The 14,000-nt window shown below is 47.1% G+C and overlaps 2 protein-coding genes across 2 annotated transcripts; both read right to left on the bottom strand.

The window, feature by feature from the left end:
- Positions 1–453: 453 nt before the first annotated feature.
- Positions 454–2,546, bottom strand: cskmt (citrate synthase lysine methyltransferase). Its single transcript, XM_080023523.1, has 2 exons — positions 2,405–2,546; positions 454–1,375 (listed from the first exon to the last, which is right to left on the bottom strand). Exons 1-2 carry the CDS (start codon positions 2,493–2,495, stop codon positions 678–680), a joined length of 789 nt encoding a protein of 262 aa, XP_079879649.1. The 5' UTR covers positions 2,496–2,546; the 3' UTR covers positions 454–677.
- Positions 2,547–4,898: 2,352 nt separating this feature from the next.
- LOC307247132 (ubiquitin thioesterase OTUB1-like) lies at positions 4,899–13,385 on the bottom strand. The gene is made up of 7 exons (XM_080023198.1): positions 13,129–13,385; positions 12,079–12,140; positions 11,818–11,916; positions 11,136–11,254; positions 8,317–8,401; positions 7,648–7,842; positions 4,899–5,565 (listed from the first exon to the last, which is right to left on the bottom strand). The coding sequence occupies exons 1-7, from the start codon at positions 13,169–13,171 to the stop codon at positions 5,368–5,370; spliced, it is 801 nt and encodes a 266-aa protein (XP_079879324.1). The 5' UTR covers positions 13,172–13,385; the 3' UTR covers positions 4,899–5,367.
- Between the last annotated feature and the right edge of the window lie 615 nt (positions 13,386–14,000).

Raw genomic sequence — 14,000 nt, 5'->3', positions numbered from 1 at the left:
ATCTGAGCCAGATTTGGGGGATTTTAAAACACTCGCCCTTTTGTATCACTGTACAACCTTCCTGTTTCCACCCTTCCTCTTTCCACCCAGTGGTTGGGTACATTTTGCACAACTTCCCGAATTTGAATCTGGTGTGTGCTTACTGTAAAATATTGAGTAGGTTTCTTTTTTGCCGTTCTGTTCCTCTTTAATGTAGGTTTAGTTTTTGATTGGACTTTGTCAATTTTTGGGCTTATATTTAATGTTCTTGTCATTAGGTTTGTTGTACATTGTCATCATTTATTGTGTACAGTTAACAGTTAAGTATAATTGTATATTTCCACATTTTCCAAATATGGCCATTTCTTCTTTTAATTTCCCTTCATGGATGAATACAGTATCTATCTATCTATCTATCTATCTATCTATCTTGCAACAAAAATGAAAACAAAAAAAACCAAAACACTTCAAAAATTCACTAAAATTCATTACTGAGGGTTTTTTTTTTCCAAGTCTAACAAAAATTACAATATGAAACAAATGCATCTTTCTTTACTTTGTGTCTTATTTCAATGTGACAGTGCTTGTTTACAATGCAATATGAACAGTCAAGCGTTTCGTTACCTAAGACACCTTTTTCCCAAATTTAACACAAAAGCTGATACCGCACCCATAGAGACCCGTGTATAGAATCACTTCTACCTCTTCAGGACGCGAGGAGTCACTTGATAGCAGTAGTAGTGCACTCCCCGCAGATTCCCCACCTCCTGCACCGCTACGTCTGCCGCCGCCGCCCCCGCCACCCGTCCCTCCGTCTCCAGCCACGGGACCCTGGCGTCGGGGTCCTCGTCGGAGAACTGGAGCAGGGAGCCGGAGCCCCGCAACGCCGCCAGGCACTGCCTCAGCACCCGGCCGGCCTTGCCGCCCCCGTCCTTCGACCGCAGCAAGGCGTCGGTGGTGCCCTTGTCCACCACCAGGTCCAGGGAGCCCGGCCCGAAGTGCCTGCACAGCTCCCCGCAGTCCAGCTCCAGGAACGCGAGCCGGGAGAGGGCGTTGCCGGGCCGCGCGGCCTCGGCCCGCACCTGCTCCCGCATCAGACGCACGGCCACGGGGGAGATGTCGGCGCACGTCACGTCCACGGGGCGGGGGGAGTGCGCGTAGATGGCGGGCCCCAGGGCCGAGGTGCCGCAGCCGGCGTCCAGGACCCGCGCCGGCTCGTCGGGGCCGGCGGCGGCGGGGCGCAGGAGGTGAGGCGCGATCAGGTCCCGCACCGAGTCGAAGCCGAAGAACCACTCAAAGTTCTTCATTTTGCCGCCGCCGTTGTTGTTGTTGTTGTTGTTCTCGGTGTAGAATCGGTCCCAGGTTGCCTTCTTGTCCATGTTTTCGATGAGCTGGGCTGGGAAAACAACCAGAGAACCGATTAGAGCGTCCCCGGCGGGGCTCTGCGGCGACGGGGCCTCGTGGGTAAGCGTAGGGGCGCAGAGGAGCCCAAGCGAGCCGATCGGTTGGATCGTCCGACTTCCTGTCGGCGGCGCTCGAAAAAAGGATAGAAGAGCCACTTGCTATTTGCATATCCGTGTTTCGGATATGCAAAACAAAGCGTTTTCTCTACATTCCGGTTCATTAATTGTGACACGCCCCCCCCCCCCAGGGGACACGTCACCTTCTACACAAAACCTTTGACTTTTTACTGAACGAGAGATGGTGACACAAAACATCACCGGCCAGGAACAATGTCGCTCGTCCTTCCAGATGACGATATCATAAGACGCGTATGGACGAGAGGCTAAAGTAAAGCAGAAGGGTTAACAGAGTTAAAACGGGGAAGTGAGAAACAAAAAAGGGGTGGAAGCGGAGCTGTTTAAACACCGTTCAATAGTGATAGTGCAGATATAGTAAGAGAAGGTTGATCCAAACAATAGTAGAATTAGTTCAAAGTTTTTACCGCTTTTGCTTTTTTAAATTTTTTAAATAACAATTTGGGTTTTTGGTTCGTGAATTTGCATTTATGTCCACGCGATGTTGCCAATATCAACATTATATTTATAATGAAGTAAAGGGAGGCACTTTCCATAACGCTCTTAGTTTATTTTCTATTTGTTTTTTTGTGGTTTTTGACGGAGAAGCAGTTACTACGTAGGTCCGGCTCTGGTGACGTCCTCCGCGCTGTCGATGACGTCGGAGGCGGGACCGGCCAGAGAAGCCGGCTGATCCGCGCACGAAGAAAGTCAGCGCCTCTATCGCCGCGGCCGCCACGAACAATTCGGAAACGCGTCGAATAAGCGGTCACGCTAAGGAAAGCTCACGCCGAGCAACTACTGAGGTCGCGGGTATTTACAGCCGCCGAGCGGGAGGACCGTGCGGGGGCCGCCCGAGCGCCATGATGGCGGCGGCGGCGTTTTGGTCCGCCTCCCCCAAAACCTACACGCGAGGGACGAACGGCTCCTTGCGCACGTCGCCGCCAGCTTCCCGGCGCCGCGTCGGAGAGCGAGGCTCGGGGCCGCGGAGAGCGCCATGGTCGCGCCCGTCGCTCCGCAGGAAGGGGCGGTCGAGCGGGGCCGATCTCCTCCCGGGCCAACGCTCACTTCCTGCTTCGCACGCCCGCTGCGCCCCCTGCTGGCCAGAGGCAGGCGCGTTCGCTGACAGGCTCCCGTAAACACTCGCTCAAATGAAGATATTCAAACAAAAAAAGTTTGATTATATTTCCGTAGGGAATTGACATGAACTGTGGTTAAAATATATATATATTTTTTTTGCATGCTTTGTATGGTATTGCAGTGTAAAGATTATAATGGGGTAAATATAATTCAATACATAACTTACTCGAACTTACCCTGTGCACAGAACAGCATTTGGATAATCTGTATATTTGTACACATTTAACTATTTCTGTTTTGTATTTTTCATCTAGTATATGTGGCATTTTTATCTGTACATATATATATTTACTTGACTTTTTAATTCTATTTCTTTTCATTATTTCATTTAATAGTTTTCCAAGCTGTTGGTCTTTTTGAAACACACCAACCCTCACGATGACTAATTCCTGGTACATTCAAATAAACCTGGAGGAATAAACAGGGGGGGGGGGGGAAATGTTTTAAGGAAAACTTACAAAGATTGCCATGGGTGAAAATGCCATTTTGGATCAAACTTGCGGTTGCAGTTAATAGAAAATAAAGAAAGAATGTGTGTGCTACTGGGCCAAATGTATGCAGTATACTAAAATGAAAGGGTGCGGGGGGTAACGCTGTATTTCCACAACGTACACTTGGCCAACAACAAGGGTCCAGCGCCGAATAAAATGTGTTTGGGCCAGTTCCGACATGCCGTCGCCCAAGTCCAAGATTCAAGAGGTTTATTCGTCACATACGTATACATACTTTCATACATATATGCAGTGAAATGTAATGCAACGCACCCGGTGATTACACACAATATGTCCTAGGAAAAAGATATTTTTTAATAGACCAACTAACTGACTCCTAAAACGTAATACAGTAAGTCGAATACTTATAGAATAAAGTAAAAATATAAACAATAAAATAAAATACAATAAAACAAAATGAGATAAAATGGAATAGATAGAGGGAATAGTCTTGTGTATATGGAATAGGCTATTATGTATATACAGATATGTGCATTAAAGTGGCATGTGAATGTGAATAGAGTGAGGTGTTTGTGGGACAATACAGCACAGTATACAACAGTACGGCGCAGCAATACGGCATCACGAACAACCCTGAACAGTGATACAGTATGCGGTACAGTATGCGACATACAGTACAGAAGGTAGTGGAGCCTGTGTGTGTGGCTCAGTGAGGAGCCCTGGTGAGGTCAGCGTTGACAGTTCTGATGGCGTGCGGGAAAAAAACTCCCGTCTCAGTCTCTCTGTTCTCGCTGTGTGACTGCGGAGACGCTTGCCCGACCGCAGCAGCTGGAACAGTCCGTTGTTGGGGTGATGAGGATCCTTCATGATCCCGCGGGCTCTGCTACTCCACCTCCTGCTGTATAACTCCTGCAAGGGGGGGGGGGTTAGTTCCAGTGGTGCGTTCAGCTGACCACTGGAACTACCCCCCCCCCCCCCTTGCAGGAGTTATACAGCAGGAGGTGGAGTAGCAGTTTGACCCAGATTTGTGATCAACAATTACCTCACAGAGATGGCGCCACGCACACCAGAGAAATCCTTACGCGCATGCGCAAATTGACGGAGTACACAGATTATATTACTATTAACCTACATTATGTTTGAAAAAATAAGAAAGTATTACAAGAATAAAGTCGGATTAAACAATGCGCAGCGTTTTAAACATCATATATATGCGCTTCTGAGGACAACAGACATGCACCAGAGTAAGTTCTACAAAATAAAAACCCAATAACATCACTGCCAGAATTTATTCGAGGTATCAATGTACTCAAACTGCCTGAGTTATAGTTACTGGTAACAATAACCATAAGCAATTACATAACACAAGAAACGTGTATTTACGTGTTTTGAAATATTTTTCATTCTTTTTGTGTTTTTTGAAGGCCACATACCTTCTGCGTGACAGCCTTTGCATTAACGTATTCTGAAGCGGTGACTGGCTGTACTGGTGTTGAAGAGCATCACAGAACACAGCCATGCCAACTGGTGAAGCCATTCAGTTATTAACATTTACTGGCAATATACTGTATGTGCAATAAATAATCTTGCTCATTTATCGATTATCTTTTCAGCCGTAACCAGCGTAGGGAACCCACCCACAGCCGCAAACACCGCCCGACCGTAACCACTGTACGACTGGAACTTGGCCCGAAGGAATTACCTTCAGCGGTCGTAAGACACGCCGGAAACGGAGGGCCAGAGGACACTCCTCCATTGAACTTTAATGGTCTTTCCTTCAACGCTGTGCGCAAAACACGACAGGAGTCAATTAAGATGTAAATCCCTTTAATAAAACTCAATGAAACGCAGTGTAACAAAGGAACAGAATCAAAACAATAAAGTAGATAACATTTACAACCACAAAAAAGTCCTGTACATCTCTAAATGCCTGGAGTCACTTCTATGCTTTTTTTTTTTTTCCCCAATTTTTTTTTCAACTTTTTTTTTTTTTTTTTTTTTTTTTTTTCCAATAACCATTCCGTGATAACTGGTGGGGAACAAAACTTCAGGAGTGGGGGGGTTGGGGGGGGTTAAGAGGTATGTAATGTGATTTTGTCTTTTATTCTTTTTTTTTTTTTTTTTTATTCCTCAGATATAAGAGTGTGATCTTCATACACGGATGTTTGCGTCATGTTGGAACTTGGCCGCTGAACTGTTTGTAACCCCCGTGGGGGGTCCGGGGGGTGGCGCGGGGGTGGGGTGGGGAAGCGGGATACGGGGGTGGGGGGGCGGCGCTGTTATTTGTACAGGATGTCGTAGTGGCCCGGTCTGTAGAGCAGGAAGATGCGCGGTTCGCTGCCCTCAGGGAAAACGTGGTGGTTGACCGTCCCCCCCTCGCCTCTGTCCATGTACTCCACCAGGATGGACACGTTGAGCGCCTGCGCCAGGGCGATGATGTGGATGTGGTCGCTCTCTTTACACATGGGCTCCACCTCCTGGGCGGGGGTTTAAAGCAAGGGAGAAAAAAAAAAAAAAAAAAGGAGACAGAGGAGGACTTTTGTCGGGTTTTACTGATATTGGCGAAAACCTTCCAAATTTTGATGAATCATTTTGAATTCATAATAAAGCAACTATTCCCTTTTTTCATTATGATGGGCAACGTAGAGCAGAAGTAAGTAGAGTTATGTTGGAGGGCAAAGTTTTTCAGAAAGTAAAAAAAAAAATAAAATAAAAGCCATTCAGTTTCGTTGACATTAGCGACGTCTGAACGGCATACTAATACCATTCAGTTGGCATGGGTCAGAATAATAGATTGTTCATTCACACAAAAATGTTAATACTTTTTTTTTTAAGGGCAACAACTTTTGTGTGGGTAGCTTCCACTGAAACTGGAAGTTATATTTAATGTAATGTAAAAAGTATTTGGATGATAAATAACTCGGCTGGGTGTTATATACCTTTAAAAAAAGGTATCGATTGAAATAACCCAATACCAAGTGGCATCCAAACTCCTCCAGTCCAACCATACCCGCATCCAATCCTTTTTTGTAGCCAGATCTAGAAAAAATGTCTTATCTGTGTGGTTTTGCTCGCAGCCAATCACCGCAAGCGTTTTGGGAATCGAATGTGTTGTGTGACTGGCTCCCTACCAGCAAGCAGCAGCTACAGCAGTCCGTCCAAAGGACAGGCTCACAATTTTTCAAGCCCCGCCTGAAAACAACGGCCAGGCGTCCACATGACCAGTGAAAGGCTTTCCCTCGCTGTAATCTTCACTCCTTTACTGGCTTGTACAGGAGGAATGACTTTGTACTGGCTCCTAATGGCTGAGACTTCATTGTACAGTTTTGTGCGGTTATTTGGTTAATATGTCCATAATTTGAACACTTTCAAAGTGTATTTGTGGAAAAAACAATTTTAATGGGTGGTAGAGGTGGCATTTTACACATCTGAATGCTCCCATTCACATGATGAGTCAAAAAAAAAAAAAAGAAAAGTATTGAATCAAGTACTCTATTGGTATCGGTATCACTTTAAGGGTACTGGTGTCGTCATTTTTTAAACAATACCCGGTACTATAAATGACGACATCAAATTCAAAATTTTATCATTTTTATTTATGTACTTATTTTATTAAAATAAATAAAAAGACTGAGTGAAATGGATTATGCACCATTTCAGATCTCAAAAATAAAATGACAATTGATAGGCCCAGGGTTTCCTCGAAGTATTACAAGCCTGGCAGCAACTGGACCCCCCTGCCGGACCTAAGCATCTTTTTTTTGTTGTTGTTTTTTTTTTACTTGTTTTTAAGGTTATTTTTTATTTTTTTTTTATTTTTTTTTTAAACAATCAAAATGGTTGAATAAAATCTCATTTCATTGTAGATCTCGCTCTCTCCCCCTCCCTCCCTCCCTTCCTGTGGGATGTTTAAAACCCGTTGGGTCGGGTATTGGGTCCTATACAATCGGTATCGACCGGACCGAACTGCAGTTCAGATTTCCGTGCGTCATTTCAGTGCAATGACAGAGCTGCACGCTTGAAACACAATCGCCCTGCGGTCCTCCCAAACCGCTGCGCACCTCCACTCAACATTATGGTTTGGAGCGCGCCGCCTAAATTCAGTCAGTCAGTCAGTCAGTGTCACATTATGAAAAGAGGCGAGTCGTAAAGTGAAGTTATATGTCGTCAGTTATGTGTTGACATGCGAATAGTAATGAAGGATAAATGAGGTTAGATTATCCAAAAAAAATAAAATGTGAAAATTGCCCCGATCAAATTATTATTATTATTATTATTTTTTGATCGGGGCAACTCACCATGGCAACCCATAAGCTCCATCCTCAGAGTCACATTTGCTGCTAGAGAGGGTTCAGGGTCTATTAATCGTCATGTAATAAAGGAAGACTTCTGCTCACAAGCCATCCATTGTAACCGATGGATACGACGCAGTTTGAAACGCGAGCAGCCTCCGCGCTCATATCAGGGGGTTTTTTGTTTTGTTTTGTTTTGTTTGTTAAAACGACAAGCCGCGCAACCTCTCATTTCGATCTCGCCGTTCGTTCGCCTTCCCCGCTCACCTGCTGGCAGAACTCTTTGACGGAGCGCCCCCCCTCGATGAAGTGCTGGAAGAAGCCGTGCTGCCGCTGGAGGTAGCCCGACGTGAGCAGGCGCAGGTACACCACCACGTAGTCCGACACGTTCTGGTCGTTGAAGGAGTTGAGCAGCTCCTGGAGGCTCGGCTGCTTCTCGCACAGCTCGATCAGGTCCATGAACTGGGGGTGGAGGGGTTAAGATGCACCGTCACTGGACCGGTGGGGTCAAGAGCCGAACGCGCAACGTTTTAACCGGGGGTGCGCCATAAAAGTACAGCAAAGCATAAAAGGTCGTATTACCGCTCATGATTCCACTATCTGATAACAAACCGTCCCGAGAAGCCGGAGCCAAGACAACGCGGGTTCGACGCCCAGCGGAAGGTCGCGAAATTAGAAAAAAAGAAAACGCAGATTTTCAAGAACAAATTAAAAGGGTGCCAGGGAGAAACTCAAACCACTCCACACTTTTTCTTATTTTTCCTCATCTCAAAAACAGCGCTGCCACCACCGCTCATAAGGCGCCGATCCCCCAACCAACACGGTGGGAATAGATTAGATTTAACAGCTTGTTCTTTTGTTTGTCCCCCCCCAGATTCTCATGAGGCCCGCGGGCCGGATAAACGCAGATACGTCGACGACGGGGGAGGAACTCACAGCGTTGTGAAAGTCTTCAATGGTGAATTCGGTGAAGCCCTCGTTCACGAGGTCCACTTTGCTTTGAGTTGCCACCGCTTTGAACCTGAGGAGAGGACGAGAAAAAAAAAACAAAAAAAAAAACAAAACACGCAAGCTTAAAGCATCACACGTTGCGTCGCTGGATTTGTCACATGTGTAAAATGATTAAATGAGAAGCGACAATTTAATGGGGCTCCCGTTAAACGGCTTGAGAGCGCGGCAAACTCGAGTGCAGGAAAGGCATTTTGCAACTGCGGATGACTCCCAAAAATAACACCGGGTGTTATTGCTTTCTGGAGGCCGTGGGCGGTGGAGGAGGAGCAGAGGACAGGATCCCAACCAAACGCCAAAGATAACACCAACCAAAGCTGTGTGACAATAACCTGTAAATGAGCTTTTTTTTTAATCAGAAACAGTTGCACGTCGGGTAAGCAACACGCAGAAATAACTACAGCTTTTCTTAAGGCCGCAATGTTTAAAAACCTCGGTTGCAAATCGTCTCCAAATTCGCCCCCACGGTCGCAGCGTTTTGATCCGTCTCTCGACCTTTGAATGAGACTCGGGGTTGTAAAAATAATCCGTTTACGTCGCTCACAGCCAAACGACGACGACGACAACAAAATAAATAAAAAGCCTGAACAGGGAAGCTCTTTTCCCGAATAGAATTTGGCTGGTTCGTAGGCGGCACTTTTTCCATGCTTCCATCTTTCAGCCCAAACACGAGCTCAGTTTGAAGTCACGTTCCTTCCACGGGGAAATCCCAAGCACGGGCCGATGTTATGGTGTCGCGGTCGACCGATGCGGGGTTCTCAATGGCCGACGCCGGTATTTAGAGAGCAGGGTGGTCCATGGCTTCATGGTTTCATGTACCATTCTTTTTTTTTTGTTGTTGTTGCATCTGATAAAATACAACAATTGAATAATAAAAAAACAAATGAGACAAAAAAAATTGCTGAACTTACTCACATTTATTGTTATATCTATTATTAGTAAAAAAAAAAAAAGAACGAAAATTTTACAAAAAAAACAATAATAATAAACTGTGTCATATTAATGTCTGGTCGGGAGAGTGTCCCCGTTACAGAAGTGCAGGATTTATTATTTACAAGTACATATTTCTTTTTACACAAGAACATCCAGATTTCTACTGAATGAACTCCAATAGCAACGGACAGCGGCGGGGGAGACGGTGCGACGCGGCACGGGACAGTCGGGACACACAGGGTCTGTGTTTGGAACGGGGCGGGACAGGACGGTCCTCGGTCGTGTTTAACAATTTGGTTTAACACAAGTGGGAAACACACAAAAATAAACCGATCTAAAAAATGAAATCACAGGAAAACAGCCATGGGAACGCACGTTAGGTTTACGTTTTTGCCTCAAAGTTGGAAGAAAATCCGGGGCCCCCGCGGAGCATAATAGCAGTAGAGCAAGAGTAATGAAACAGGCTACAGATTTGAGTTTGTTTACGCTAGGCCGACTTGCTGAGGTGAACTTCGGACACAACGGTGATTATAGATGCCGCTGAGACCAGCCAGAGGACCAGGTCTGAACCCATCCCTCCTACGCCGCTCGAAGGATTACCCTTTTAAGCACTGTTGTTTTCATTTACAAGGACTCTACACAAAACAAATATGATACATTCAACGTGATCTTTATCACTTAGAATACAACCATAACCTTGGGGGTGGACGGTATAAACTGTATAGAAAAGTACACCGGTATGAATTTGCCGTGTGGTATGGATTTTGACAACACGGTGCTGACCGGTGGAGCCCTGGCAGATCAAAAGTAGGGTTAGTGTCAATATTGTCCTCCTTTTTTTTTTTTTTTTATATACATATCGACTCTGAATATCTGGAACCGTTTCAATACTCATTTTCCGCACTATCGATATACCGGGAGCAGCTGCGCATCTGCTCTCTCTTCTGACAGCCAGTTTTCACACACACACACACACACACACACACACACACACACACACACACACACACACACACACACACACACACACACACACACACACACACACACACACACACACACACACACACACCTGCTGCAGTGCACCACACAGTATTGTTTAAAAAAAAAAAAAAAAAAACATTCAGGTGGAATCGTTGTTTTTTTAAATTATTGATATATTTAAATACATTTCAATTTTTTATAAAATGTATTGAATTACAATTCTCAAAAATCGGAGGACGGCAAAAGGTTAGCGTTTATATTGAAATTTTAAGAAAAAATAATAAAGCGTGATAGACACGTTACCGTCCATGCTTCAGATTATACTGCGATATAAGTTTTAGTCCATACCGCCCAGCCCTACTTCATCTCAGTGTCTATTATTTATATGAGTTTATCTATTATATCTATAATTAATCTTACTGTCGTCTACAAAGTGACTTTAAAGGGCTCTTCAAGCGCTTCAAAACAAAAGGGTACTCAAGCACCTCAAGGACCAGCTAAAGAACCCTGATTTTGGGACCAGCGGGTAAAGGGACGGCAGAAGCGGCCAACTTTTATGACGGACAAACAAACCATTTAACTGACCTACCCGACGACAAAATTGTGACCGATTGTGAGCATCGAACATACGCCACCGCGTTCCGATAGGCCGACCTGTTAATTTTGGGCGCCGGGGCGGACGCGCCAGAAATCGTGCCGCTTTGTGTGGCGACCCAATACCGGACCCTCCCCCGCCTCCCAACAAAAGAAACGTGGACTCAACACAACGTGGCTCCCCCGGGCTCCACTGTCCCAGCCTGGAAAGAAGGAGGGCGGGACGCTTCCCTCACCTCTGAAGCTCTTTGCCGTCGTCTAGCAGGGACTCGAGATGCGAGAAGCCGAAGGCTCTGTAGAAACAGTTGCCGTCTGGCCGGGTCTTCCGGATGTAGGAATATTTTTTGTGTAGGTCCTGATTGAGGGAGGGGAAAAAAAATAATAATAATAAAAATAATAATAATAATAATAGTCGGAGATTCATAAAATATCGCAATGGCTATTCTACAGGGTTCGTTCCGGCAGTACAAAACGAAAGCGCAATTTCAAGTACTTTTTTTAAAGGACTGTATTTTCCATTTTCAAGGACTTGACACAAATTAAATATTGTTTTTCCTACGAAATTATTTTTTAATGAAATATAATCTTAGGCTCGTTTTCTATTATTTCTATTAGCATATACAGTTTATACCTATTATTAATCTCATTATCATCTACTATTATAAGTGTATTTCCAACCATTCTGGGTTAAATTTACATTTCCCCGGCATGATCTATGTCGCAAAATCGGTTCTGGAAATGTTTTATCACGTTACTACGTCAATACGAACCCCAAGGGGGAATAATCACAAGGACTTTTCAAGCACTTCGGCACAAAAGGAGTCTTCCCGAGCTCCTCTCGGACCCGGCGAGAACCCCCGGGCTACGGGTGTTCGTCGCGACCTTTAACCTCAGCGCAATCGCCGCGTCGCGACCGACCTTGATCTTGAGCTGATAGATGGAGTCATCCTGAGCGTACTCTTTCTGTAGCACCGACAGGTCCTGTCTGTCCGACACTAAGGGGTTACTGGTGGCGATCTGCGATCCCAACAATAAACAAGCACGAGGGAAAAGAGGAGGAGGAGGAGGAGGAGGAGGGTCAGTCAAATCAAATCATCCCACGATCATTTCGCTGTGTCTGCAGTGAAAGAAGGTAGCCCCAAGAATAAAAAAGATAAATAAAAAATAAAAAAATCTCACCTCCTGCTGAATTCTGTCCTGTTGAGCTATGATGGCCTCGTCGTACGCAAGGCAGTTCACTCCTGGAGGGGAGGGGGGTGCGGGGATGGGAGATATAAATAGTTTTTACATCTGGGATTCCAGGGTGGGGGGGGGGGGCTGAATATGGGACACCAACAAAAAAAAAGAACCGTCAAGGTTCTCATCAAAAGAGAAAGAACAATAAAAGAGCGGCGCGGCGCGGCGAGACACCCCACGGTTTTGCAGACGATCGTGCGGGTGATTCCACACTGATGGTGTCTGATGGCGGGGAGGCAGCCCCCCCTTTAAACCGTGCGGTTATTCCAGCCGGGGCAGCCCCCCTTTTAAGCCGCCGTGTTGGTTGTCGTTTGCACGCATGCCTCCGACTGGACAGCCCTGCTCTGTTGGGACTCCCACCAGTCATGTGACGGACCCCCTTTGTTTGTTTTTTGTTGTTGTTGTTGTTGTTGTTGTTTATATAAACCCACTTTATTTATCGCCGAAGATCCACCGCCAGGGTCCCAGCGGCTCGCAGCCCCAAAAGAACAGGCAGTGGTAAAGGAGTAATGATCGGAAACATTTAATTGGCGATCACGTCAAAAAAGGATATTTAAAACCATCGGGAGCGAGTGACAGTCCGATGACAGCACGGCAGACGCCACGGGCCTCGCTACGGAGACCCGGGGGGGTCCATTTAAAGTTCCGCGTTCGCCCTTTGTGCGCCTCAGCCGGGGCTTGTCGGCTAGCCTGGCCGAGCTAAGGCTAGGCTAGGCTAGCCTGGCCGAGCTAAGGCTAGGCTAGGCTAGCCTGGCCGAGCTAAGGCTAGGCTAGGCTAGCCTGGCCGAGCTAAGGCTAGGCTAGGCTAGCCTGGCCGAGCTAAGGCTAGGCTAGGCTAGCCCTACCCAGTCCGCCGCTGCCAACCGCGCAGCGAACGGCCGCCTCCACGCGGACGACAGCAGCCGGCGCGCCCGCCCGCTCGGCCCTCGCCTCGCACCGGCGCGCCGGACCCCGCGCCCGCGCCGTGCGCTCGCTTCGCGCCGCCGCCCTCACCCTCCATCTCTCCGTGTGATGATTCCTGCTGCTCCTCCGCCATCTTAGTTTGCTCGGGTCTACTGCCGCCGCCGCCGCCGCTCCTTTGATTGGCCTGAAACGCGCGCACAGCGCTGCCTGCTGGACCGGAGGACGAGGCCGCTGGAGGGACGACCGACCGGACGAGGCTGCGGGACGGAGAGGAACCGACGCGGGCTCGTCGCTGCGATGCTGCGCGGGTTGGACGCGGCCGACCTGTGCGCCCCCTCCCCTCCGCCGCCGGGGTCCGGCGTCGGGTCGCCGTTGCGACGTCATTGTGACGTCACGCCCCCCCCCCCCCCCCGCTCGCACCGTCACTCGGACGAGATCGTCGCTTTCGCGGAACCCACGTTCTCCGCCTGTGACCGGAGCACACCGGGCGTGGATGGAAACACGTGCCTTTGGGGCGGAGCGGGGCACCGGACGGGGCGGAAACGCAAAAACCTTCTGGCGGCTCTCGCACGTCAAGGAGCCGGCGTGCGCTCCGCCGGGTGAGGTGGCTGCCGTGGCCAAGCACCTCCGCTCACCACCAGGCGGCGCTGTGCTCTCTCCTTTTAAGTGGACATTCCCACGCAGGGCTTCGCCCACCCCGCACCCCGCACCCCCGCACCCCGCACCCCGCACCCCGCACCCCGCACCACACCTTCCTTTTGTACGTTAAAGAACGTACAAGTTCAAAATTAAAAAAATGTACGAATTATTTTATATATATATATATAATGATATATATATATATATATATATATATATATATATATATATATATATATAATCATATATATATCACATTATATATATATATTACATTATATATATATATATATATATAATCATATATATATCACATTATATAT

Source organism: Zeus faber (assembly GCF_960531495.2).
Source record: "Zeus faber genome assembly, chromosome: 22".
Classification (NCBI taxonomy): Eukaryota; Metazoa; Chordata; class Actinopteri; order Zeiformes; family Zeidae; genus Zeus; species Zeus faber.
This window is presented reverse-complemented; position numbering and strand designations above follow the sequence as displayed.

Excerpts from the sequence above, each read along its gene's own strand:
- cskmt (XM_080023523.1), bottom strand. The coding sequence starts at position 2,495 with ATGGCGCTCTCCGCGGCCCCGAGCCTCGCTCTCCGACGCGGCGCCGGG. Across the intron at positions 1,376-2,404 it reads GAGCCGTTCGTCCCTCGCGT|CCCAGCTCATCGAAAACATG; the intron begins GTAGGTTTTGGG and ends TTGTTTTCCCAG.
- LOC307247132 (XM_080023198.1), bottom strand. The coding sequence starts at position 13,171 with ATGGCGGAGGAGCAGCAGGAATCATCACACGGAGAGATGGAGG. Across the intron at positions 11,917-12,078 it reads AGGACAGAATTCAGCAGGAG|ATCGCCACCAGTAACCCCTT; the intron begins GTGAGATTTTTT and ends TTGGGATCGCAG. Across the intron at positions 5,566-7,647 it reads TCAAAGAGTTCTGCCAGCAG|GAGGTGGAGCCCATGTGTAA; the intron begins GTGAGCGGGGAA and ends ACCCCCGCCCAG.